Here is a 23,964-nt window from a genome sequence, read left to right as displayed (position 1 = left end):
GCGTGCTGCATGAATCCTTGTATGAACCGTGGATTTTTAAAAATCTGTAACTTGGTCAGTTTTGCTTCAATTGATCCAAAAAAAACTACACAATGTTCTTAAAAGGGAATCTTGAATCCAAAATATGATTTGATGCGCAAATTTTCCATTTCTACCAATACTAAGCAATGGAGTTGTGCTACAGAAAAATACCGCCATGATGCAACAAACACTCGTCCCAAGGATTACTAGATCGCTACTGCCAATGCTTGGCTATCCCCCAGAAACCTTAATAAAGATGGCAATGCCCTCCTCCTTCCAAGCGTACGCTCCATTTTTCTATTAAAATAATGAAACTTTATGAACCATTTTAATGCAAAACACCACCACCACCATATTCGTATGCAGCCTGCGGCACTCAACAGCCCTATCGCGTCCATTGTAATATTTCGTACAACATTAATTAAAAACCGCCAACAGCTGGTCCGGCCGCGCGCCTTTAGGCCGTTTACTTACGATTTACTTCTCCGACGCCTTTTTGGTTCCAATTCCTGTGGCAGCCCATTGACTGTGGCTCTCAGCGATCGTAGCCACTTATTCGCTCGGGAAACTCGGGATTTCCATTCCTTCTTTTTCACCATGAACACTAGTTCCTTTTTCTTTTTGGTCTTCCTTGTATCCCATGCTCTGCTGCCTGTTTTATATCCTCACGAATACTTTTCCCATAATTAGTCTTAACGGTTACCGACTCAACTTCTCGCTGAGCAACCACTGACTTCCATTCCCCTTTTGTGGCAGCTGCAGCTTTGCGTCTTTTGCCGTCGTGGAACGGCGAGAAAGAAAACGAAATGTGTGCTCGCGTCCGACACCGAATGAACGGATCAGCAGCAAAAAGAAACGAATCCTTTTGCCAATGTGCACTTCTTCGGTGGCTTAGGAAAGATGGTTTCCATTCCCTTCAACTCACTCGCTTCACGCTTCGCTGCCACCTGTAAGGCGAATCCCCCGGCGAGACGAGAACCGTGAGTTGCGGGCGTGAGAACATCCTCGAAAGTCGAACGTCGTCGTCGTCGACTTCGTCGTGGAAGTGTGCACCAGCTGTTTCTATCCAAAGGAAATACCCCCGGTGCTGCTGCTGATGCCGGTGGAAATTGAAAATTAAAACTAGCATTAAAATAATTTTATTAAATTATAATCATGCACCAACCGGCACCGGCATTGGCTGCCAATTGAGGCCACGCTGTGGCTGACGCAGTCGACGTCGAGTTCCCCGGCGCACCACCCCGGGAGTTGAAAGAAGAATTGTAAAATGATTATAATTTCCCCATCCACCCATCCACATAGACGCCTTTTTGCGGTTTTCCACCATTTCCTTCTTTTAGTAGGGGAAAAAACTATTTCTAGATCAAAATTATGAAATCCAATGGAAGCTTCACTGGTGGCTAGGAGCCAGTGCGAAAACCGTGCAGCTGTGCAGCAGAACTGGTTGGCTGGCTGGCTGCAAGCTGACGAATTGTAAATCGCTATCGGGAGCTACCCACACCCTACGGTAACGGTGTCGAATGATCCGGTAAAATCCTATAATGGGATGTTCTGGAAAAGAAAGTGGTCCAACGGGAAAGCTTCACGCTGAGCTCTTGGCAGTGTAACGGATCCCTTTCTAAGACAAAAAAAAAGCGAGTCCGAGAGCAAAGAAGATCCAAGAGAAAAATCTCTCGGATTGCGAATTAAATTATAACTTTGGACACTTTTTCTTACCATCACGCACCATTTCCCCGCACCGTGGACTATCATCCGCTTAATCGTCAGTAGCTCACCGGGCGGTGGGGCCAATGTAATGCTGACCACCGGACCGGCAACCTCGCACCGAGCACAGCAGCTTGTCTGTTACTACTCCGCGTAAACGAACGACCGACCGTCCGACCGATGCGGGGAATAAAATTGAAAATGAAAGCATTTCCCGGGAAAGGCATGACCGCGAAAGGGAGTAGGAAGGGAAAACCGTCCTTTTCCCCCCCACAAATTCCAACCGGTCCAGCTGCCAGTTGGGTAAAAAGTAGAAAAGTGAAATTAGCAAATGAGTTGAGCGCTCGCAGTTACGGCGACCACGAAAATGGTCCTTGGCGAAGGTCGAAACCATGGTAACAATCTCCGGCAAAAGAAACAATAATTGGGTGAGAAAGAGTGCAGTACGTTTGGAGCCATTTCCTTCGAGGATGGGGAAGAAAAATGAGGAAAACGAGAAATTATTAAACCCAAGAGCGAACGCAACGAGACAGATTTGCTTTGCGGAGTGAAATTGAACACCGGATTCTAATCCTGGAATCGAGGAAAAAGGTGTCACCGAGCTGGCAAAGGGTTGCGATTTCGTCATTATAATGATGAGTATTGTGGATCGGTTGGGTTAATGATGGAAATTGTTTATCATTTGGGGTACGTCTGGATGATGTTCCGCCATTTAAAGGGACTTTTATCCGGGGGAGTTCTGACGGAATTCCGTTCCTTCAGAGCACCGGTATGATGACCGTTTTGCTGCCAGCAAATTAACGGATAAAAGTTTCCCCGCTAAGCTCACTGGGGAAATTCGAGGAAAGTATTGTACACTGCGCGCACACTATGGCAATAGAAAGCCATTCCGAAGAATAACTGCTGCCAGTGAAACAGATCCAGTCCGGAATTCGTGGAATCGTTCGCCATTGAAGGCGAGGATAAACTTTCACACTTCCCTCAGCACCAGAGCATATCTGTGTGGTGCAGCATCTAATGTGGCGCCAGGGAAGCGACTTAGCGAGCTGGAACATTGGAACGTTTGGGGCGAGGCGAGTTTAATTGGTTTATCCTACAACGATCGCAAGGAGAGCAAAACTTATGATATTAATAACCTGATATGAGGATGGCGTTGCTACGAACGAACTTATGCTCAAACGCAGCTTCCTGCTGCTGCTCTAGCACTAGAAGAAGTCCTGGGACCATGCTGAGTTCCGCAAGGTATCGTTCTCCTTTTGTACTCAGCGCTCAGCACGCTCGCTGCTTTAGTGAGAAAGGGCAGCCTTAAAGCAATTGCAGCTGCAGTCCTGTGTGCCCTCGATTCCTTGTGATTGGAGTGTTGTGGAGGTGAGTTGTTCGGAGGAAGAAAATACTCCGCACCAACATCAACTGAAATGGAGCACAGGCACTTCATAAGGCAGCTCGCTCGCTCGTTCGCTCGCTGCGTGATTTTTCCTGCGAAACGTTTGAACTGCAGCTGGCCTTTCTGCAACTCGTGCACTTCTTGTCGATGTGCTTGCAGATGAACAAGTCAGCTGTTCCCTAGTGGCGTGGTTTGTCGTTTTTTTTTTTGTCGAGCTTAACGCTGAAGGAAGAAAATCCTTTTTGTGCGAAAACGGTCGCTTTTCTAGATGATCACTCTTTGGGGGAATTTTATTTCGGTAAGAAATGAAAATGGAGAACGATTAGAAGTGCAAGAGGGAGCTAGATTTTCAATCAAACCGATTTGCCGGATATTTGAAGCCATCGTTCGCTGGTGAATGTCCTTCTAAAGTGAATGCTAGTGTCATAAGTCCTCAAGACTTTAGAATATTCTCAGTAACAAGCAAATCTTTTTGACCTACAGTAACCTTAAAACACTCAACAGTCGAGAATTGCACAAAAAAACGAAACGAAATCATAAAATCTAATCTACGATAAGTCCTTGTGAACCGTTGTTATCCACCAAATCCTCATTCTACACGATCATCGCATCGCCACAACCCCGGTACTGTTGCCAACTTCGCATCAGCAAATCTACCTCCTCGTAACGTCGAAAAGTCGGTAGAAAAGTTTTCAATTTATTATGAATAAAATTAAATCAGTACACTGTTTATCAAAAACTTCCAGCAGTTCCCTCGAGGGTTCGTTCTCCTCGCTGACAATACCAAACCGGGGACGGTGTCGTGTTTCCTTCGTATTGTTTTTCTCCCCTCTTTTGTATCATCCCCATGGGACTGGAAAGCGTTTTTCTGCGAGCTGCCTTAGCCATCACTCGGTGGATAGTTTAATGATCCTGTCCCCACTCTCCAGAACTATCGAAGCTCTCACTCTCTCTCCCTGGATCGGACCACTCGATGGTGTATTGACAAAACGCGGGGGGTCTTTATCAAGCTACCCGGCCTCTAATGAGTCAGACAGTCAGGCGCTCATTTTCCGTAAATCTTCTCCACCACTCCATAGAGATGCTGTCGTGACATGAACCCATGAGGGGCTAGAAAGGGAAACTTGCTCGATTCCCTTCATTAACTGGCAAAAGTTTTCCAAACTCCATGGCTTGCACGAAGCTCCGTTTCAAAATTGAAGCGATCCGCTTCGTTCGAACGATCGAACTGGAAGGGATACACCATCCGGAACGGCAATAGGCTGTTGTTCGGGAGGATAATAATGCTACAAGGTGGCAAAAGTTTTTCCCCAAATGTTTGTCATTAGAGGCATAATAGTTTATTTTTATTCTCAACCAAACGACATCCGCTCCAAGTCAAGGTCTCACCGAGACTCGGCGGGGCTTATCACGCACTTTTTGGACATGGAGTTCGAAGGGCGCCACATGCGAGACCACATCACGAGCTACACAGAGAGCGAGGAGGAGTCCAAAGGTGACAGACAAACCAGACAATGCTTCGTATCGCCTGATTTCGGGGAACGAAACGCGACGCAAATTCGAAAAACCTCTCCAATCGAATGCGAAGTGATTAATGCGCGTTATCATCGCGCGAGCAGAACCATCGGCCGATCCTCCGAAAAAACGGGGCCAGAACATTCCCTGGTTCACCTTCTGGAACAAACCATTACTGGTTTAAACTGACCATCCCGCGGAATATCCCACTGTTGCCGTCCGGTGATAACAGACTCCCTTTCCGTTGTCTCGTGTGTAATGGAATGTGATTGATTTAATTGTGGAATGGTAGGGCGAAGCACAAGCCGACCCGTGACCTTCTGTGGTTTTTGGGGAAGATTAAATAAGTGCTAATAGGAACAGCAGGGGCCGGGGGCAAACGTTATCAAGTATCAGCACGAACAAGAGCGCCAATGCGGTGCGCCGCACTTCTCGCTTTGATTAATGTTTCGCTATTCAATTGCAAACACGAGCTTGTTGTTGCTGGCGAAATGTAAATTGTTTAGCGTGCCTTAGGCCTTCTTATCAGAGACGAGCGGCTTTTGAGCACAACACGAGTGGAGTGATCACTAATCCCTCCACAAACCCATTGGATGCCGATTGTTATTTGGCGCAAGTGGCGCGTAAGGCCAATCCTGAATGTAACAAACCTGGCGCCACGAACTAACGAAGGCCACCACCATTCCGGTGTAACGAAAGTTTGAGGTGAACCGCGTTTCCATGATTTATGTAGCTTTGGTCGCGGAAATTTATAAGAAAACTTTCGGACGCTCACTGGACAGGGCGGCCTCACAGAGTTCGTAAAGTTTTCCAACCATTTCCGAACATCTCTTCCGGTCTGTGGCGTGCTGCGCGGTGGTCGCGGAGCGCCAAGAAGCATGAGTTGTGTGGTTTGATCAAATTGAACAACTTCCAAGTTTACGGCCAAGAGGGGTTTGGAGGGGGAGTGAATAAGATGCGTAAAAGCAGCCACCAAAATGGTGAAATGGAGAACAAGAAGCAAATGAAAACGTCAAGACAAATGGCAACGGAAGATACCGACACCGCGCGCCCAACCACCGCGTGCCAAGTGTCATCGTGGGCCCGTGGCATTCAAATATCATTTTCACCCACCCCATAAAAAAAGGGTCAGGAGCAAACTGCCTCCCTTGCGGCATTTCTTCATCAAAAGTTACAACAGAGCGGGGATGGGAAATCGCTTTGAGGTAGATTTTTTCTGTCATTCCCTTTGCACAGTGTGCTGCCCCTTCGACAGCAACAAGTGACAAGAAGAAGTGAAGAGTGGAAAGAGGGGAGATGGTCGATGTCACGGTACGCCCGTTTCTGTGACCGAGGAACAGAACAGATCGTTTGGAAACAAGATAATGACACGATCGCACAACAAACCATTTAGCGAAGGCAATTTAGCCAACATCGAGGCACAGTTAGTTTGTTTATTGTTTAATCGTGAAGTCACACATTAAGGAGGGCTCCAAAATTTGGAGAAACAATAATAGGACGGTGGACATTACATAAATCAAAGTCCTTTGGGGCCTAAGTTTCGGAGTGTTTGTAAGGAATCAACAAACGGACCGCCAATCTCGGGAAAACTCCGTCTCCCCTGTGCTAATTCTTCTAATGGACCATTACAGCACTAAATTTGCATTTTCTTTCCGCTTTGCTCCACCAATGGCAGCAGCAACAGCGACAGCAGCTTGACAATTGTTTACTAACTCGCATTTCAAAACACTTTTCCTTCCTCTTCTCTTTGGCTCAACAGGTTCAAGCGGTCAGGGAGGAAGGCTTTCGGGGTGCTGAGCCAACAAACAACAAAATACAGTCAACATCCTGCGGCCCCCAAAAAACACCACCTTTTCGGAGAATAGTTTTATCCACTGGTGCTAGACGACCACTCGGACGACGGATAAATATTGTCCTTCGCGCTCCTCTCGTCGAGTTTCGTCACGAACCACCCGGAGCAACAATCCGACCGCAGCGTTCCCGTCGAGAGGCGACGAAAGGCATTTACCATCAGAACAACCCCACGAGAGGGCGCCGAAGGGCCAGTGACAGAGAGAGAGAAGGAGAGAGAGAGAGAGAGTGAGAAACGTCCGGAAAAACCTCAACGCAAGTAGACGGCACCAACGCCCGGAACCCCGTGCCGTAGTGTGTGTTGTGATAAGAAAGGAGCGACGAGTTCTACACCGTGTCTGCATGTGTGTGCGTTCTGTGGGAAGCACAACAAAGGAGGGAATTAAAATTTAACCATTTTTCCACGCCTAGAGGGTGGAAAGGGCTAGCGTGTGGCTCGCGTGTAGCTCGCGTGTGTTTCCACATCCACATCACCATCGTCATCATCAACGGAGTCATCATCAGCCCCGGAGGATGAAGATTAGGCGACGAACGAACCGGAGCGCTGGTGTCAGTGTCTTTCATCTGCTGCTCGTCACCATGGCAGGTAAGCACAGGACACACCGAGAGATATACAGACACATCTCGTATGCTTCTCTGCGAGCCGGTTTTGCGTTGTTGTGTCTCCCACTTTCGACCAACCATTGCACGGTGATTCCGCTCGAGGTACTACTCCTTTCGCTGCCATCATTACCACACCATCATCATCATCAAACAGCTTTATCATCATGGCGCTGCTGCTGATGCTGCCGCTACCGGTTTTCTCGGAACAAATCAGCCTGGGGCGCACACGCGGGATATGAGATTGTTTACTTGTGTAACCGATCCGCAGCCAGGTAACACTGACTGACTGACTGGTCACATCCGTGGTAAGAGCAAGAGGAGTCAACAAGAGGAAGCGTTGGGGTTGACACAATAATTAAATCAACGTTTAATTGAAGCGCACCCATCAGAGGGTCCTCTGCTGCTGTAGTATCATTACATTAACCTCTTTATGCTGCCTCATCTCCTGGAAACTGGTGTCGCAGCGCAGGAACCAATATCAATCATTTCTAGTAGTCCGTGAAAAGAATGTTTAAAGTTCCTGGTTCAAAAGTGCAGCGAGTGCAGCGATATAGGAGTACAAGATGTTCACGACAAGAACAAGAAAAAGGACATCGACGTCGTGTCCTTCAGCGGGACACTGCTGGGATAAATGGTTCATAATTATAAATCCAACTAGAACCCCGGGTCCATACGAACATCTCTAGCTGTCCGTAATGTCTCCCTTGGCGCTGCTAGAGAGTGGATTGTTGACTCAAAATGGCGCGCGCGCTTCATCATTAGTGAGTGGATCCTTCCGCTGCTCGTTTTATCGCTTTCTGGTGCTCCTGCCACAGTGCTACCATCGAACAATGGTACTTACAAGCTCGGTGTGTGGAAGATTCTAAAAACCCGGTGCCGGTGGTCCACCAGAGCGAGCAGACCAAGCAGTAATCGCGCTGATGGTTACAATATTTTCTCATCCTCTCAGCTCAGCTTTTACGGTAACGTCGTCTTTCCTGTTCGTCGTTGTCGGTGGATGCACAACGGACCGGCGGATTGGATTGGTGCACCAAAAAGGGTGGTGCACACCATGATGCCATGAGCTGCAAGCCGGTCGCCGCTTATCGCACCTCTCGGGGGCCCGATTTCGGCAAATTACATTTATTTACATGTCCCGGGGTTGTGCTGGTGCTACTGTTACCGTGGTGGCCATGGTATGGTGTGCTGGTCCAGCCCCAGAAGGCCCCCAAAAACGCTTGGTACACCCGGAGCCACCGGTTCCATTCGCTCCACCATCTAATGCTAACGAAAACCAAACATTCGATTCACAACGATGCGCTCTCGCTGCACTCGAGCTAATAGAGAGTGTGTACGGGGAATCGCGAAAATGAGTTCACCGGTGGTCCGCCTCGCTGGTGTGGTCACGGTGCTAGAGGTCGGTTGCCAAACCGCTCAGAGCTTCGCAAAACCACCTTCGCGAGCGAGCGTGCGAGCGCGACGGTTTTATGTTGCGATCGCTGCTAATCGGATCGAATCCGTGGTCAGCAACCGAGCCGGGGGTCCAGTAAGTTGTCACCAACGTTGCAACGAACGAGGGACCGAACCGCGACCATGTTGTTAACGAAATCAATTAAAATAAGGTCGATCGTGTGCTGCGTATCCCACAGGCACAGCGCACATAAAGCAATCAACCCTGCAGTGGCCACGGATTCACGTTTTGCCACAAAATGTGAAATTGCATTCCCGGTAACGGTAAAGGCCTACGTCCTGACACCACGAGGACAAAGCCAGGATTATTGAAAAGTGAACTTATATCTTTTGAAAAGAGTTTTCTTTGAAAAGCGTATCGTGCGCAAATCACACAACCAGTTCGTTCTGGAGTCCGTGAAATGAAAAGCAGCACCAGCATTCGCTGTGTGGGACAAAAAAGGGATGAAAAGTGATCTCGTTCACACCCTGGGAATGACCAGAGCGGATACTGCCGCCGATAAATTTAATTCTTTATTGCTCGTTCGTGGCATCATTTCAAACCTTCGCACCTCGTGGCGCCACGATCTTGTTCTTGTTCCCTCTGGGTCGTCGCCACCGAAAGACAATGTGCAACAGGCCCCAAACGTCGAGATCCTCCCCTCTCTCAAACATACTTTACAAGCAGCACCAGCAGCACCAGGAGCAGCAGCAGCTGGGGGGATCGTAATGGAACATAACCTCAATCCCGGTGGTAGTGTGGCCATACCATAGGGCCATTAAAATGGTTCTCTCTGGCTTGCTGAAGCTGGAAACCACGACATCTCTCCGGCTAAACCGCAGCATCGAAGTGCAGCCCTAGGCATAAAGCGCACACAACGAGGCCATCGACCATGTTTTGCGAATCAATTGTGAAAACATTGTGTACGTGTGCCTGTCTGTGTGCCTGCCCGTTGTGTGCGGTGGAGTGGCGAACTCATAAACAATAACCGTGCTGGCCCGGGAGCATGTCCTCGCAATTCTCCTTCTGGACGCGATAATTTCCGTTTCCGAGGTTCCCCAACCTCTGGTGGTACCTCGTTATTCATTAACGATTTCATCTGTTGTTAAATAATCAAATAAAATTTTTAAACAAAGCGCAAACGCACGTCGCACAGCTAAAGCCATCGGACAATTATGGCATCGACGCGCGACGCGTCCTTCATCATTCGGCACGGCAATTCGGATTCGGAAGTACGTGCCCTCGCCGCAGTGCAGGGAGCATTGCATTGTTGATTGCGAAACCCCACCTTCCACCTCGTTTGGGGCGTAAAAACATCCGGGCATTAAAATGGAAATCGAAGAGAGAGAGAGAGCAAGGGAGAGTGAGAGAGGAAAAAAAGAAGAAGGAGGAATCAGGAACAGAACACAAAAACACACATAGTCACAGGTAGTGGTGCCGTGCATTTAATTAAAAATTCACGCAGAAACTGTACCGAGAGTCAATGCGTTGGCCCTGCGCAGTCCCTGAGCTGATCGGGTAGGGTCGGCAGTCGGAGCAATTTGATTGGCATCAGAGTGGATCGGCGGATCGGTGGAAGGATCGCCGGATGTTTGGTTGCTGTTGAAACATGCTCTGCACAAACACTCGGCGTTGTGTATGGTTGTTGTGTGTGCCGCCCAGTGTAGTGACCGGTTGAGTGAAGGAAAGGGAAGGAAGTAATAAATAAATAGCGGCCGGGCAATAAAGTCCAGGGCACGGCGTGGAGTACGATTCGCTGTGAAGTCAAAGGAGAGTTTCGAGGAACTTGATTGGGATGGCGAATGAAGATTTAATTTATTGATTGTGGTTTAATTTATAGGCTTTGTTTGAGGCGTTTTCCTTCGAGCTTTCCCTGTCATTATAGGGGTTCCGTTAGTTCAGTGAGATGCAAGTGGGAAAGAACAATCGGTGCAGCACAATTGTACAGTTTGATAACAGGGACCAGCAGGAGCAATTCCTGGAAAACGATGCTGTTTTGTTGTTGTCTAGATTTGAAATTTATCGAAAGCAGCCTTTTGTGGTGCTTTTATTCAATTTCGCTGCCTAATACGCAAACGGATCAAATCGAATGCTGCATTGTGGCCAGAACAGAAAAGTCCTTTTTCAAATGAGGTGTCCCGTAAAATACAATTCCAGGGAAATAGTTTCAATTATTTGTGTCTGCGTGATGCTGCATCATATTTTACATGCCAGGTAATCATAAGCGACCGAGTAATACTCGAAATCGTGGACCAGGGAGTGGACCACTGCATGCATTTCCTAGAAATTGCCAATCACGACTCGATATATTTAGCTGATCAGCCGTTTTCCTCCGATTCCGCCATCGAACTTCTGTGTAGCACACGCGGCACCCAACAACGCTGGACGGTGATAAACGTACGCACAAGCGGCTTTAATTAAAATCCCTTCAAGCGACCATCACACGAACGCGAAACCGACGGGACGATCTCGCAGATCCGTGAGAGATTGACCTCGCATAAATAATGCAACCGCGAGGCCCCGGGTCGTGCGTGCATGCATGTGGCCTCTTTCGCTAATGCGTTTAATAAGCTTTGTGGTAATGGGGCCTGGTGGATTCAAATGGGAGGAAAATCGAACGACGGGGCCCATTCCGGGGCCTTCGTGGACGTTACATCCACGTCTATTGATCGGCCGAATGCGTTGGACTCATGGAGCGAACGCCTCACGTTCACCTAGAACACTAATGGGGGGAAGCTCGATTTATGATTCCGTTCCGTTTCGATATTTTGACGATCCTGCGACCACTGCGAAACCCGCTAGCGTTGCGTTTGAGCAGCATTGAGTTCATAATCTTCCCGGTAATTAGTCGACACCGTGACGCCACAACACAATGTCGGGCTCATCATCGCTGCACACCACGTATCCGGATCCGAGTTCCGGGGGCACCACCAGTTCCGCTGAATTTTGCGCTAGATTTGCGCAACCGGACCGGTGAGCACGGTGAGTGTGCGTTAGTCCGGTGTTTTATGGTGAAGGGAGATTGTGCCAATTCTGATGCAAAAACCCCTCTTTCGCTTTCTCTCCCTGTGCGTGGAGATTGGACAGCGAAAAATGTGTACATAATTAAATAAATTAATTTATTTCCCGTCATCAGCAGTGTGCGGGCAGCACACGCTGAAGGATGGTCACAGCGACTCCGGCATACTAGTCCCAGAATGTGGTGCTGGCACGCTGGCGAGCGTTCAAGGAATGCACCAGTCACGCAGTCATTTGAGCCCCGCCATTTGTGGTTTTTCGGAGTCTGCAAGCCACGCACCGTAGATAGGCAGCGAGCTGTTGTCAGCATCCTTGCCTAAGCGACTAATGGGACACCAGTTGACGCACACCACCGCCAGCGCCATTTGTCGCAATGTTGCTGGTGATCAATAGACCGCTACAAGTTGGATAAAAATTGTACTTTTCTAAATGGAATTAAATGAATGCCACTTATCTACAGAAAGACAAAAGATTGAGAGAGATTAAATGAAATTGAAATGCCCAATAATACAATGTTTCAAGTATCTAGCTCTAATTATAACACAACACGATGGAGCTTAACACCGGATATCGAGGTGCATCCCCGAAAAGTCCACCTCGAACTCCGTGCTGTGATTGTGAAAGCTAATTCGCTCTCCGCAATCTAATATACCGCTGGTACTGGGAACCGAACAAAGCTGCCTGCTCATCCGATAATCGCATTTACATATTATTTGCTGGCCCCGCACTCTGCTATGAACGCCGACCGCTGTGCCACCGAGTTCTAATCCTTTTGCGTATTAAATTTTAGCCCGAAATCAATTACGTTGCGTCCATGCTTTTTGGACAAAATTGGAGAGCTCAAATCGCAACCAACCGACGGACTGGTAGTGGGTCAAGAGCTCCTACCGGCCTAGAACGCGACCGAGGATAGTGATTATGGTTTGTTAAGGGGGGTTTTCGACTCGGCGGCACCACCCCGGGAGCTAAGACCGATCTCAGACAATTAAGCCTCACCCGAAGCAACTTTAAAAGGTTACGGTTTTGCACTTTTGTGCATCCTCTTAGTGTGCCATGTGAAGGTCCTCCGTCCGTCCGAACGCAGTAGGCCTTGATTGATGCAGATGCCAAAGCTAAATGATGGAAGAGATTAGTGAGTGCAGCGATGGTCTAGCGAACGAGAACGTTCGGAAGAGTTCGTTTCTGTCGGCGAAGAGGGCATTTGTTAAGGGCCATAATGGATCTGCATGGCCCTTGAGCAACCGAGAACCGAGAACTATCGAAGCTTCAAACCGAAAGCATAGCACCTATCCATAAATTTATTACTCCCAACCATTCGCGGCATCACGCAAATGGGTTTCCGTTGTTTGCCTTTTGGGGGGAGCCACGATCGTAAAAGGGCCAAGAACGCATCTACGCCACGCTGTGCACGATGTGAACGCGAAGAAGATTAGCGTGCTTCGACATGAGAGTTGGGAATTTGGCCAGAGCCACAACTATCGCCCAAATGAGCTAAAACTGCTTACGAAGCCGAACGAAGGCGATTAACCTATCACCGTTAACGGTTGATCGGAATCATCGCTCTCCGGGGAACGAGGACAGCGTCGTCTAACGAGCTCTGAAGACCCGGTTCACCAGCTCTAGAAGATCGAAGGTCGATATAGTGTGTTCTCTCATCTCCTATCCTGGATGCTGGTGGTGTACCAGGATGAAAGGTCCGTTGGTCCGTTACGTATCATGATTGAAATTGTCCTAATCGTCCACAAAAACGTCCCCCCCCCCCTTTCTTTCCCCTTCCTGGTACAGTTGACTAACGTTTCCACGTTTTGCCGGTGGCTTTCTACTTCACAGCGCTCGTGCGACAGTCCGGAGCGGAGGACTGCGGCCAGGAGGAGCTGGTGCAGTGCACAAAACCGCTGCAGCTTCTGTCCGCCACCTCGGAGCTATCGTTCGTTACGAAAAAGGAGGAACTGGATCAACTTTGCCCGTAAGTAAAGTCACCATCATCACCCGTTCCAGTACACTCTCATTGAATCTTATCCATCCATGTGCTGGGGTAGTAGCAGTGAGGGAAAAGAGCGGAGGGAAAACTTTTTACCCACCACCAACTAACCTCCACCGTTCCAGGGGCGTGTCGTTTGAGGTTAGGTCAATTTTTAGGTGACCGTAATCATCTCCGTATCGTATCGCTTGTCGGTGAAGAACGGTGCACGGTGCACTGCTGAGATTGCAGAAGGTAATCCAGGAGCCCTGTATTGATTTCACACTGGGCCATTCGCAAGGGGGCATGCCATGACCTGCATCATCATGTATGGAACGTGCACTCCTCCTTGGATCAGCAACAGCATCCTCGAGACAGAGAAATCTCTGACAGATTACCGATCTTGAACGTTTCGGTGTTCTCGGAGGCGGAAGATGCTTCGATCGGACAATGATGGAGTCTGGATGCTGATGCTTCACGCTTCATTACAGCAGACAAGCTGGAGTTTAATAATATTGTTTTACATTTGACCGATGCTCTAGCCCCTTGGCCAGAGAGGTAAAGGCAAATCTAAAACTGGTCGCCGCGCCGGGAAAACGAAATTATGAAGCTCCGTTGCTCAAACCAGATGATGGAGGCGCCAGGTATCCGGTAAAATTGTTTACTTTCAGGGCTTTATAATAGAAAATTTAAGGTTTGTTGTTTCTTCATTCAATTTTTCGCACATTGCTGTCAATGGCAGATGTTTTGCCAATGTTCAATTGCCAACATATGCATAGAATAAAATTACACAGAAGATACAACTAATGAACAAGCTTAAGGGGGGGCTTCGGTATTTAATTTTGTTTTGTTACACATATTTTTAACAGTCTTCCCTGAAGGCTGATCCTTCCAAGAATATTGTGTAGTTGTTTTTTGATCAATCGAAGCAAAACTGACCAAGTTACGGATTTTTTAAAATCTGCGTTTCATACAAGGGTCCATGCAGCTCGCTACTTTGAAGAGCGTTTCCCAAAACCAAAGTTTTCAAAGTCGGTGCCCATCGTATCGTAAAAACTACTGGACCGATCGATTCGAAATTTTTAACACCTAATCTGTACACTCTTTGCCAGGTAGCCCCGTCGAAATTTCATGACAATTGTTGATACTTTTTTTTTAAACAAATCTTTAAAAATCGTGTTTTTAGGCAAATCGAGAAATAGCATCACTTTTTCAACTTCAAAAATCTGCCAAAAATCCTCATAATAGGAAATTCAACAAAATCTCTACGGGGCTACCTGCATACACTTATAATCTATCAAAAGAATATTGATTTGTATTTTTCTGATGATCACGCATCACGCAGCTACGATGGGCATCGCAAAAAGTACCTTTTCGCAGAAGCTCTTCATGAATTGGATGCCATGGATGAAGTTTTTAATAAATCTTCTGCAAAATAGAACTTAATATTCTTCAAAATTTGTTGTTTAATATGCCATTCATTTGAAAAATTAAAATTGAATGGTTACGTCACAAAAAATCGTCAAAAATATGCCTTTTTCTGGCCAGAAATTACCGAAGCCCCTTAACATACATGCACACCGCGGACGTGACCGTGGCCCGCTTGTTTGGGGCCTTTAATTGTATCCTGACGATTTGGAATAGTTATTGCTTTTACACTTCATATATCCGGGGTGGGATTTAGTCTGTTAAATCCCTTTTACACAGTGCATAGACATTAGAAGTCTCGTCTCTAACTTCAACGAATAATTTCTCCGAAGCGTATGTTGTTTATGACAATGAGCTTTATCCCTAAATACCTAATTAGCTTCCTCTATTAAGCATATGAATATTGCGCGAAACTTCCCCGTTTAACATCACTATATCATGGAGCAAATTGTTCACCTAGAACATTACCACCACCACCACCACCACCACTGCTGGATGGTGCAGCATCATGCAGGAAAACCGCAGAACAGAACACTCTCATCGGATGCAGTTGAAGTTCCGTTGAACCGCACATGTTGTTCCTATCCGTTGTCCGTGGCCAAACAAGCCACCGGACCGGAAGCGTGATGAGCCACCGCTCGCAGGGGTAGCAGTTGCAGGGCCAGTTGTTGCCAACCGACTACCCCCGGACTGACTCATCGGCAAACCTCACTTTCCGGTCGGCCAGCGGCGTCCCGGAGATGTCCGGGAACCGGAAAACAGGAAACACTGCAACCGAGTGCTGACCGACGGGACGCGCGGTGAAACACACTCGTCCCCGGCCTCGTCCGGAACACCGCGGAGATGGCTAGTATTGTCGTGATAATATGCAACACACGAGCGCACGATGGTGGTATAATTAGAGAAGAGAAACTTTTCTAATTTAACGCTTTTAACACATTTCCCGAACAGACACGGCACGGCACATGGTTGGTTTCGGTCGTTCGTGACGCTGACTGGAAGCACTAGAAGGAATCCCAAACACACCTTCAACGTCTTACTAATACCGGAGTGTGCCGGATCACGGAATGGACCATTGTACCCTTTGCCCAGGGATCGGGGGGATGGTGAAATCAACGTAGAGATCTTCGTCGTCGTCGTCGTCGTCGTTGAGATGTCAGCGCCAAGAGCTTCTTCGCGATAGTCCGCCCTAGCTTAGCTGATGTGACACTGCGACGACGATACACTTCGTTGAAATGGTCTCTAGCATCTCGAGTAGACGAAAATTTTGTTGAAAAGGGGCTCCTCCTGAAACAAGGTGCTTTTGATGAGAAAAGTTTCTGCGTCTTTTTAATCAAATCAACACTCGATCGTAGTGTTAAAGACGAGCGTCTGATCGGAGGAACAGGAAGCTTCCATTCATAGCTTTGTGTTCGATTCAGGGAACTTATTTGAACGGAGTATTGTAGAAGGCAAACATTACAACACGTCCCCATACACACCTGTGTGGGACACTTGTTGGAGGGGAGGAGGTTGTCTGCGCTCACCAGGGAGCTTCAGCACGTACTTTGACAACTATTTCCGAATGAACACATTCCAGTCAAAACGAATAGCACTCTCGCCTTCCCCCCCCTTTCATGGTGCAAGTCGGTGAGTGACTTCTAATCTCGACCTCGGTTCGTGTTTGGTCACCGACCGAACCAGCCCTAGAAGCATTTCATTAAGCGCATGGCTTCGACATCAATCGGTTGCATTCCATGCACCTATACGTGCGTTTAAGCAAAGTGAAGTGAATCCTCCCAATATCGGACCCGATACGACACAGAAGCTGGTTGGAAGCTGGTAGCGAAAAAAATCAATAAGGAAAACTGCATTCGCTTCATCCGGCGGAAGGATATTGCAAATAATTCATACACACCGGCGGTACGGTTGCCGGAAAGAGACCCCGAGAACTGGACCTCACTTTAGCTGCAGAACCGATTGCAAACCAAACTGGGGCTACGGAGTACGGAATTCCCGGATTTCGACTTCATCTGTTCGACCTGGGGGGGGGGGGGGGGAGGAACGGGTACTGTGCACACTGCTTTCACCTAAACATAGCAATTTCCTTCCGAATGACTTCACTCCGGTCGGACTTACTCCCTGGTCCCCGGTCCCCGGTGCTGCTGCTATTGGTGAACGCTGTGCTGTGCTGTGCTGGTGCTCCGAATCGGTACGATGGACGATCATCTTGCCAAACATGCCGGCATGCCTAACACACAACCACACAGCAACACAAAACTATTGCTATTTGCGCTGGACAAATAAAACATGTACTTCAACATAAATAAACATTACTTTCCCACATTTTGTAGCGCACTGTTGAATTCTCGGTTCAGCCGGTGGACTTCCCTACCTAAACGTTGTCTACATCGTTTGTTGCGCAGGCCGAGCAGTCCGGGAGTCTGTTTGCCTTGGCCTGTTAGTTGTCCTAGAAGCGCCACTAGGACACCACGTGAGGGTCCCTTTGCGTGTGGACCAGCGGGGGGGCCAGAAGGATTCGACGCAGTTGTCATTTGCTTTCCGTCACGCAATAGCAGAAACCGAGGGACACCACAACACACAGACGAACACATTCTACGCACCCTCCGGAGTTTAGGGAACAGAGAGCTAAGCTGCAGGAGCTGCCAAAAAGATCACATATCAAATCAGATGAAATATAAATGAACTAGATGACCTGTCTGGAAGGTGGCAGGTGGAAGTGGTCCTCGTCCTTGTGTTGTGGAAGAGTAGGTCGTGTCGAGGCGCCGGAGAACGGGGTGTATAGCCCGGTTTATGGCTTTACGTGTCGATGGTGAACCGAAGAACGTAAACATTCACCAGGAGCCGGACGACAGACGGACTAAAATCGGGGGCCCGCGGGACGGGTTGGTGATTCTCACCCAACAAAAGCCAACCGAAACCGGATGGAGCTCCTATTGAAGTCTGAAACCACCACCACGAGGGCCTCGGACTCGGACACAAACAGATGTACTTAGCAAATACCTTCCAGTCACCACCGGCTACCCGACAGTTGTCACCAGCAGCAGCAGCAGCAGCACGTTCTCTTCCGCATCGTTCCGACCCTTCTCGACTAAACTCGTGCGATTATGCAGAGGAAGACGATGAGAAATTCGACTTCTTAAGCAAATGTATACCCTCGCGCGTCCCGGCACAGGGGCTGGTGCACGTTGACCATCATCTAACAAGCGGCTTAGCGGGGGGTGGATCGGGGAGGAATGGCAGAGGTCTGGGAACGGTTACAGTTGCTAGCGGAGTAAAGTGACCGGAAACGGGGCGAGAAGAGGATACAGATAAACTGGACACATCCCTTCACATGGGAACTTTCTGGACGTTCTTCAAAGTTCTCTGCCCCCACTCCGGGTCACACCACACCTTCCACTTCGGTATCTTCGGTAGAATCCTTTTGACGGAGACTGGTGCTGCCACAAGACGACTGCATGTCGTCCTCGTTGGACGTCGTTGTGTGGCACATGAGTGCTCAAACCCTCACCGACTGACCGTGGTTGTGAATGTAAATCCCTCACTATCGGATTCATTCATGATCGGGGTCCACTGTGAACCTAGGATCAAACGGAGGACACCCTCACATGGTGGCGCAGGCCGGTGGTGAAGGAACGTTGGACAAAAGGGTGAAAAAAGCTTTGCAGATTAATCTTTCAAAACTCTGGAGAAGTCGTGTAAGGGGGTGGTACTGGTGCTACGGTGACAACCGAACCGAACAAACACTCAATTACACACCCGGTCAGTCACAATCGACACCATACCACCATGGATGGGAAAGAGGAAAAGTTGCCATCCTGGACCTCCTGAACGAGATCGGATCTGCTGCAGCAGGATGCTGGCAGATGTTGTTTCTTTCCTCGTTTCTTAAAACACCTTCCGAGGGCTAAGTTTTCCGGAGAGGGGTTGTTTGTCACCTGGGGTGACCATAATCCCAGCCAGTTGGAGTGCGGTTGGAGCTTCACCTCTAGGCCATCGAACACGGAATTGATTTGTATTGTTACAGCGTTAGAACAACACTTTCTCTGATCCGGTTTGGATTGGAATCCATTCGGAAAGACGTTGTAGAATACTATCACTACATCTTCACGGTTTTCAAATAGAGGTTATGGTTTTTAACGCAGCGACATCATCAACGCAGTGTGCATCGGTATCTTGAAGGTATTTTTGCTTGAAGAGTAGCACGCAAATCAAAGGTTGCCACCTTCTCAAAGGAGGCGTTGCGTTGCATTATGAACTTCCTGTCGCTACTGCTCCTAAAAGAGTGAATGCTCATCTGTCAGACAGTGACAAACCGTTACAGAAACCATCTAATTACTCACACTAAACAAGCAAATTAGTTGTTTTAATGATAATGCCAGCCAACCAGCATACAAGTGGGCAAGTAGCCTTCTTAGCTCCCCTTTTTAGTGGTTCACGACGACCATTGCAGTACGACACCGTCGCCCGTAGACACTCAAAAGCTTTTGTGAACTCTGTGGACGCCATAAAGGACTCTTCTGGAGAGAGCCAGATTAACCGGATTCTGTTGCACAGCGAAAAGTTTCAATGAAAACGGCTACAGAGGAAAGAGTAAAGCAAGGAACGCCACGATGAGAAACCATAGCAGACGACTCAGTGCTCAGTGCAGATAAACAGACGCGGCGGTAAAGCAAATTACGAATGTGAAACACATTCGTCGCTTTCGAAATAGTGCAGCGGAGAGTCCCAAGACTCCCAGCCACTCAGAATATGTGTTTGTGTCCGTGTGGGGGTACGTAATTAAAATTTATGACGAAAGCTGCTCGTTTCGCGGGATTGGCTTGAGGGCTTTCTGCCACCACTTGGGCCATATCCTTTCAGGAAAAGAACAGCCACAGCAGCCGAGTGTATAGATGGTATTCTGGGAGGTTCAAGGAGTTTTTTGTTGTTGGCGTTCGACTTGCCCCCCCGGAGGGACCCTCGAGGTAGAGGGATGAAATTAAACATAACGACACCTTGAAAGAGATACGAGATTCCGGGTTTGCTCCGATTGCAACCTCCTCTACGGGTTCTCCGTTGCAGTGCTCGCCAGACCAGACGAAAGTCAGTCATCCGTTTGGTCAGTCGTGTTTGGCCTTCCGAGGGAGATAAGTCGAGAAGCGATTCCGCGAGTGCTCTTTCACCACGACTCCCTGGTGCTCCGAAGAACAACAACAGCAGCAGCAGCAGCAGCAGCAGCAGCAGCAGAACAAGCGTTGATGGCAGGGATTTTCGGAACAGGTTGCGAAATGCTCAACCTGCCCTGTTTAGCCACGGCTGCTACACGCCGGAACGCGTGGCGTTGTCAGCCCAGCTGTCAGCCAAAGCAGTTTTCTCCCCCGAGGACCGAGCGCACATGTGGACGTGCGGAATGAATAATGACAGCCGCGTTTGGTGGCCCGCGTTGCCCGTTCCGTGGGCCTCGACGGTGACGACGACGACGACGACAATGAGACAAATGTCATGGGGTTAGGAAGGGAGGGGGAAAGGTAAAGTTTTTGTTTTAAAAAAGCACACCAACAACGAGCTGAGCATCATTAACAGCACATGTTGGTTGATCCTGCGAAGAAAGAGAAAGAGAGAAAGAGCAGATCCTTTAGGCCACAAAGGCGTCTCCTGGCATAAAGTCAGGAACACTGTCCCTCGGAGCAAACAAACCGACCACTGGAAGTACCTATGTGTTCGTGAATGTAGCCACATAAATTAAAAGCAAGCGAGCGAGCGAATGAAAGGTAGCGCGGGGTGTGATTCAATTTATGAAATTTTGCTAATGAAATTAACTCAATTTAAAAGGCGGTAATTTACCGGCACCGGGACTCTATTTATGTGACACACACCCACACAGACACAAACACTGCCACGTCCCGGTACGGTTCGTCATTATCAGCGTGCGATGTCGTCCTGTTTCGTCACCACATTGGCGCAAACTCGCAAACGAACGGAGAAAGTCGGCGAGTTGTGTTGTGTGTCAGTTCGGAACCGGAATCGGAACCGGAAATGGCCTGGCAATTAGAAGAACACCGTTAAAACAGTAGGGAATGTGTTTTGTGTACACGTTGGTTGGTCTCGGTTTCAGCACTTCCGCTGCCACCGTTGCTGGCGATGCTTTGACCAAACAGGATCGAGCTCACACGGAGAGCAACATCATAGAGAACCGGCCAGGCCAGGGCGGGAGGGGATGCCGGATGATGCAAAAGTTTACCAAAAAAGGGTTGGCCACAGAATGATTACCATACCTCCGGCGCCCCCTCCCAACCAAACCAACAACAACCCTTCCGGGATATGTCAGGGATGATATGTTGAGACAAATTACACCATCATTTACCGTGCCAACCAATGCCTTTCCGTCATCGTCAACTCGTCCTCGTCGCGCGTGTTGAGTGACTCGAGTTGTGATCATGCATCCCCCCAGGCACCCCCTTGCGCCTAGCGGCACAGCCTCCGGAAATGAGTTTCACATCCGGTTAGAGACGGTTCTCTGCCTTCTGGGAGGGGTTTGGTTTTTGGGGTAGCCATTTTTATGTGGGTCGTTATCAGATCATGAGGCAGCGCGATGAGGTACGGTGAGGTGAGCAGCAGCTTTGTGACATAATTAGTTGCGTGTGAATCAATAAATGTTTACATCCCTCCCACTCTCTGTGTATGGTTTTGAAATGAATAATTAAATTTTTGCTCGACTTGCGACACATGATGTGGGACGCGCTTGCGATGAGGACGCGCTTTTCCGGAATTAATGGTTTTACCGCGGGCACCAATGTAATGGCCCAACATGTGCAGTGTTGGAATGTAATTTGGCTATTTGTATGGTATGCAAATGAGAAATACTGAATGTACATCTGTATGGACTTACTTATTTGTTTTAGTAAAATAGTAAACAGTGATATACATTCCATCATCAACAAGTACAAAATGATAGATGTCTTTGTTCACGAGAAAATTTGTTGTGCACACTATACAAGTTTGCGAATCTAACAATGAATCGTGAAAAAAATCATTACAAGTTCGTAAGCTAGACCCTAGTGGCAATGAAAAGAGTCATAAACAGCGTGCAGTTGCCTAAAATTCAGGTATAAGCCGAAATGCTGTCCAGAATGTTGTTGGAAAAACTCAAACAACTGTGCTTGGTTGATGATCGACACGATAGCGAAACCAGACGGATAATTAACAAGCTAGTGTTAACAAGAAAATTAGCAATGAAAAATTTTAAAATCCTGGTCCAGTTACGTCCAGGAAAGTACGAAATAAAGGAAAGAAAGGGTCAGTTAATTTTTATCTGCCCTAGCCTCATACTGTTCCATAAATAAAGATATGTCACGGAATCGTGAATGGAAATATTGAAAATGAGGCATCAAAATAAAACCCTTTGGTTTGTTCTTATGGAAAGTATTAAGCGATGTCCCATTTAGTAACGAAAATGTCAAAAAATTAATCAAAACCGTGAGCTAGTGGTGATTTTTTTATTGTACCAACCGCTATACATTATCCAAAGAGCATAAACGCTCTAAATCTCATACAGAATATCATCATAGCAAAGGACAATCCGCTCCAACGAATATGACACGCACTTGATGCCACGGAAAACCACCAAACCAACGCTCCGTCGGTTCCGTCCGACAGCCGACTTTATGCTTCAATTCATGCCCTAATTCTGTGATGCGTCTTATGATGCGTCCGACAAACAGAACATCAGAAGCCACTACCGCCACGGTAAAACCAACAATCCGGATAGCGCATTTGACGTCCACCCATTTTCCCTGCGGTCCCCGGCATCCTCGGATTTTACGGCTCGGCAACGTTTGGCGCCAGTCAGCTCCGTTTTCCGGCCACGGGCTTACCGAACGGGGCGCCAGAATGGCTAGCCGATGCTCATTATACAGTAAATCAATTCAATCAGCCCGTCGCCGTCGCGCTGTCTGCGGCGTAGAAGCTCTCTCTCTTTTGCTCTTTCCCGTTCTGCGCAGGCACTGGCAGCATCCCTACAGGCCTACCTAGCTTCTCAGTTGCCCTACATCGCTCCGGAGCGCTAGTTTCCGAAAATGAGGGCACGCACACGACGGCTAGGACATTGAGTCTGGCGCCAACCGTTCCGACGCCATTCGAAGTTTATCGCTTGCCAGCAAAATGGGAAGCAAAAAGTAGACGGTTGTTCGTGCTAAACCGTTGACCTACTGGATCTGCTCTGCGAAAGGATGCTCTTCTTTCGCCCAAAAAATCGCTTACTCTTCATTAGAGAAGCTGCCACTGCTATGGCGTCATGCGAGAAACAGTGACGCCAGCCACCAACCATCGTGCTCTGTCATATGCGCGCATAGTGAAAGTGCGCATAATCCAGGGCGATAATGATTGCCTCTTGTTTTCGATAAACACGACACGATAAGTAATCGCATTAACGAGAGATTTCCTAGAATCCTTCCCCACTCTGGCCGGTCCTCACGTTATCAATTGTGCTCGCGTCATCAACTGTCAATCTCTACTACGGTCGTGATGGACGAATGGATACACTACTAGCTAAACGCCAAGCATCGTCACACCAATTACTACCAACCACCGCTCGCATTAACCCGTAGTTAGCGTGCCTTACGTTCGCCACTGTTAACGACAATCTATTTGTGTTCTTGTCCTCTCCGCCGGCAACACACTCCGGCTTTTTCCACAGTGATCTGGACGCGGGACTACAGTGTATACGCAGCTTCGCGCGACGCTGCATGAATATTCATCAAAGGGCACACTTTAACAAACTCTACCACGGCACGAGTGAAGTGATACATGAGCTCTGCGAGGAAGGAACTTATCAGGAAGGCACGTACGTATTGTAATAATTATGTCAGTGTGTTTCACATCCGTTATTTTTTCATTCGTTTCGGTGTCCGTTCATTCTTTTCACTTCATTGTTACCGTTCTGTTAACGCAGTGTTTACGTCATTAGCTTAGATATTTGTATTTCTTTTTATGTTTTACTAATCAAAAATCATTTGGAAAACGCTTTCACTCTTTTCAAAAATAATTTTATGTACCTAATGCTTTATCTGA

The 23,964-nt window shown here is 48.0% G+C and overlaps 1 protein-coding gene across 1 annotated transcript in view; it reads left to right on the top strand.

Annotated features, from left to right (window-relative positions):
• LOC126575332 (uncharacterized) overlaps positions 1-23,964 on the top strand; it is a 40,804-nt gene that overhangs the window by 4,622 nt on the left and 12,218 nt on the right. Inside the window, exons 2-4 of the mRNA XM_050235974.1 lie at positions 6,384-7,061; positions 13,356-13,491; positions 23,591-23,733. Coding sequence (XP_050091931.1) covers positions 6,989-7,061; positions 13,356-13,491; positions 23,591-23,733 — 352 coding nt within the window. The 5' untranslated portion in view covers positions 6,384-6,988. The remainder of the gene's footprint in view (positions 1-6,383; positions 7,062-13,355; positions 13,492-23,590; positions 23,734-23,964) is intronic.

This window comes from Anopheles aquasalis, chromosome 3, assembly GCF_943734665.1.
Source record: "Anopheles aquasalis chromosome 3, idAnoAquaMG_Q_19, whole genome shotgun sequence".
NCBI lineage: Eukaryota > Metazoa > Arthropoda > Insecta > Diptera > Culicidae > Anopheles > Anopheles aquasalis.
Note: the sequence above shows the minus strand (reverse complement) of the source record. Positions and strands in the feature narration are given on the sequence as shown.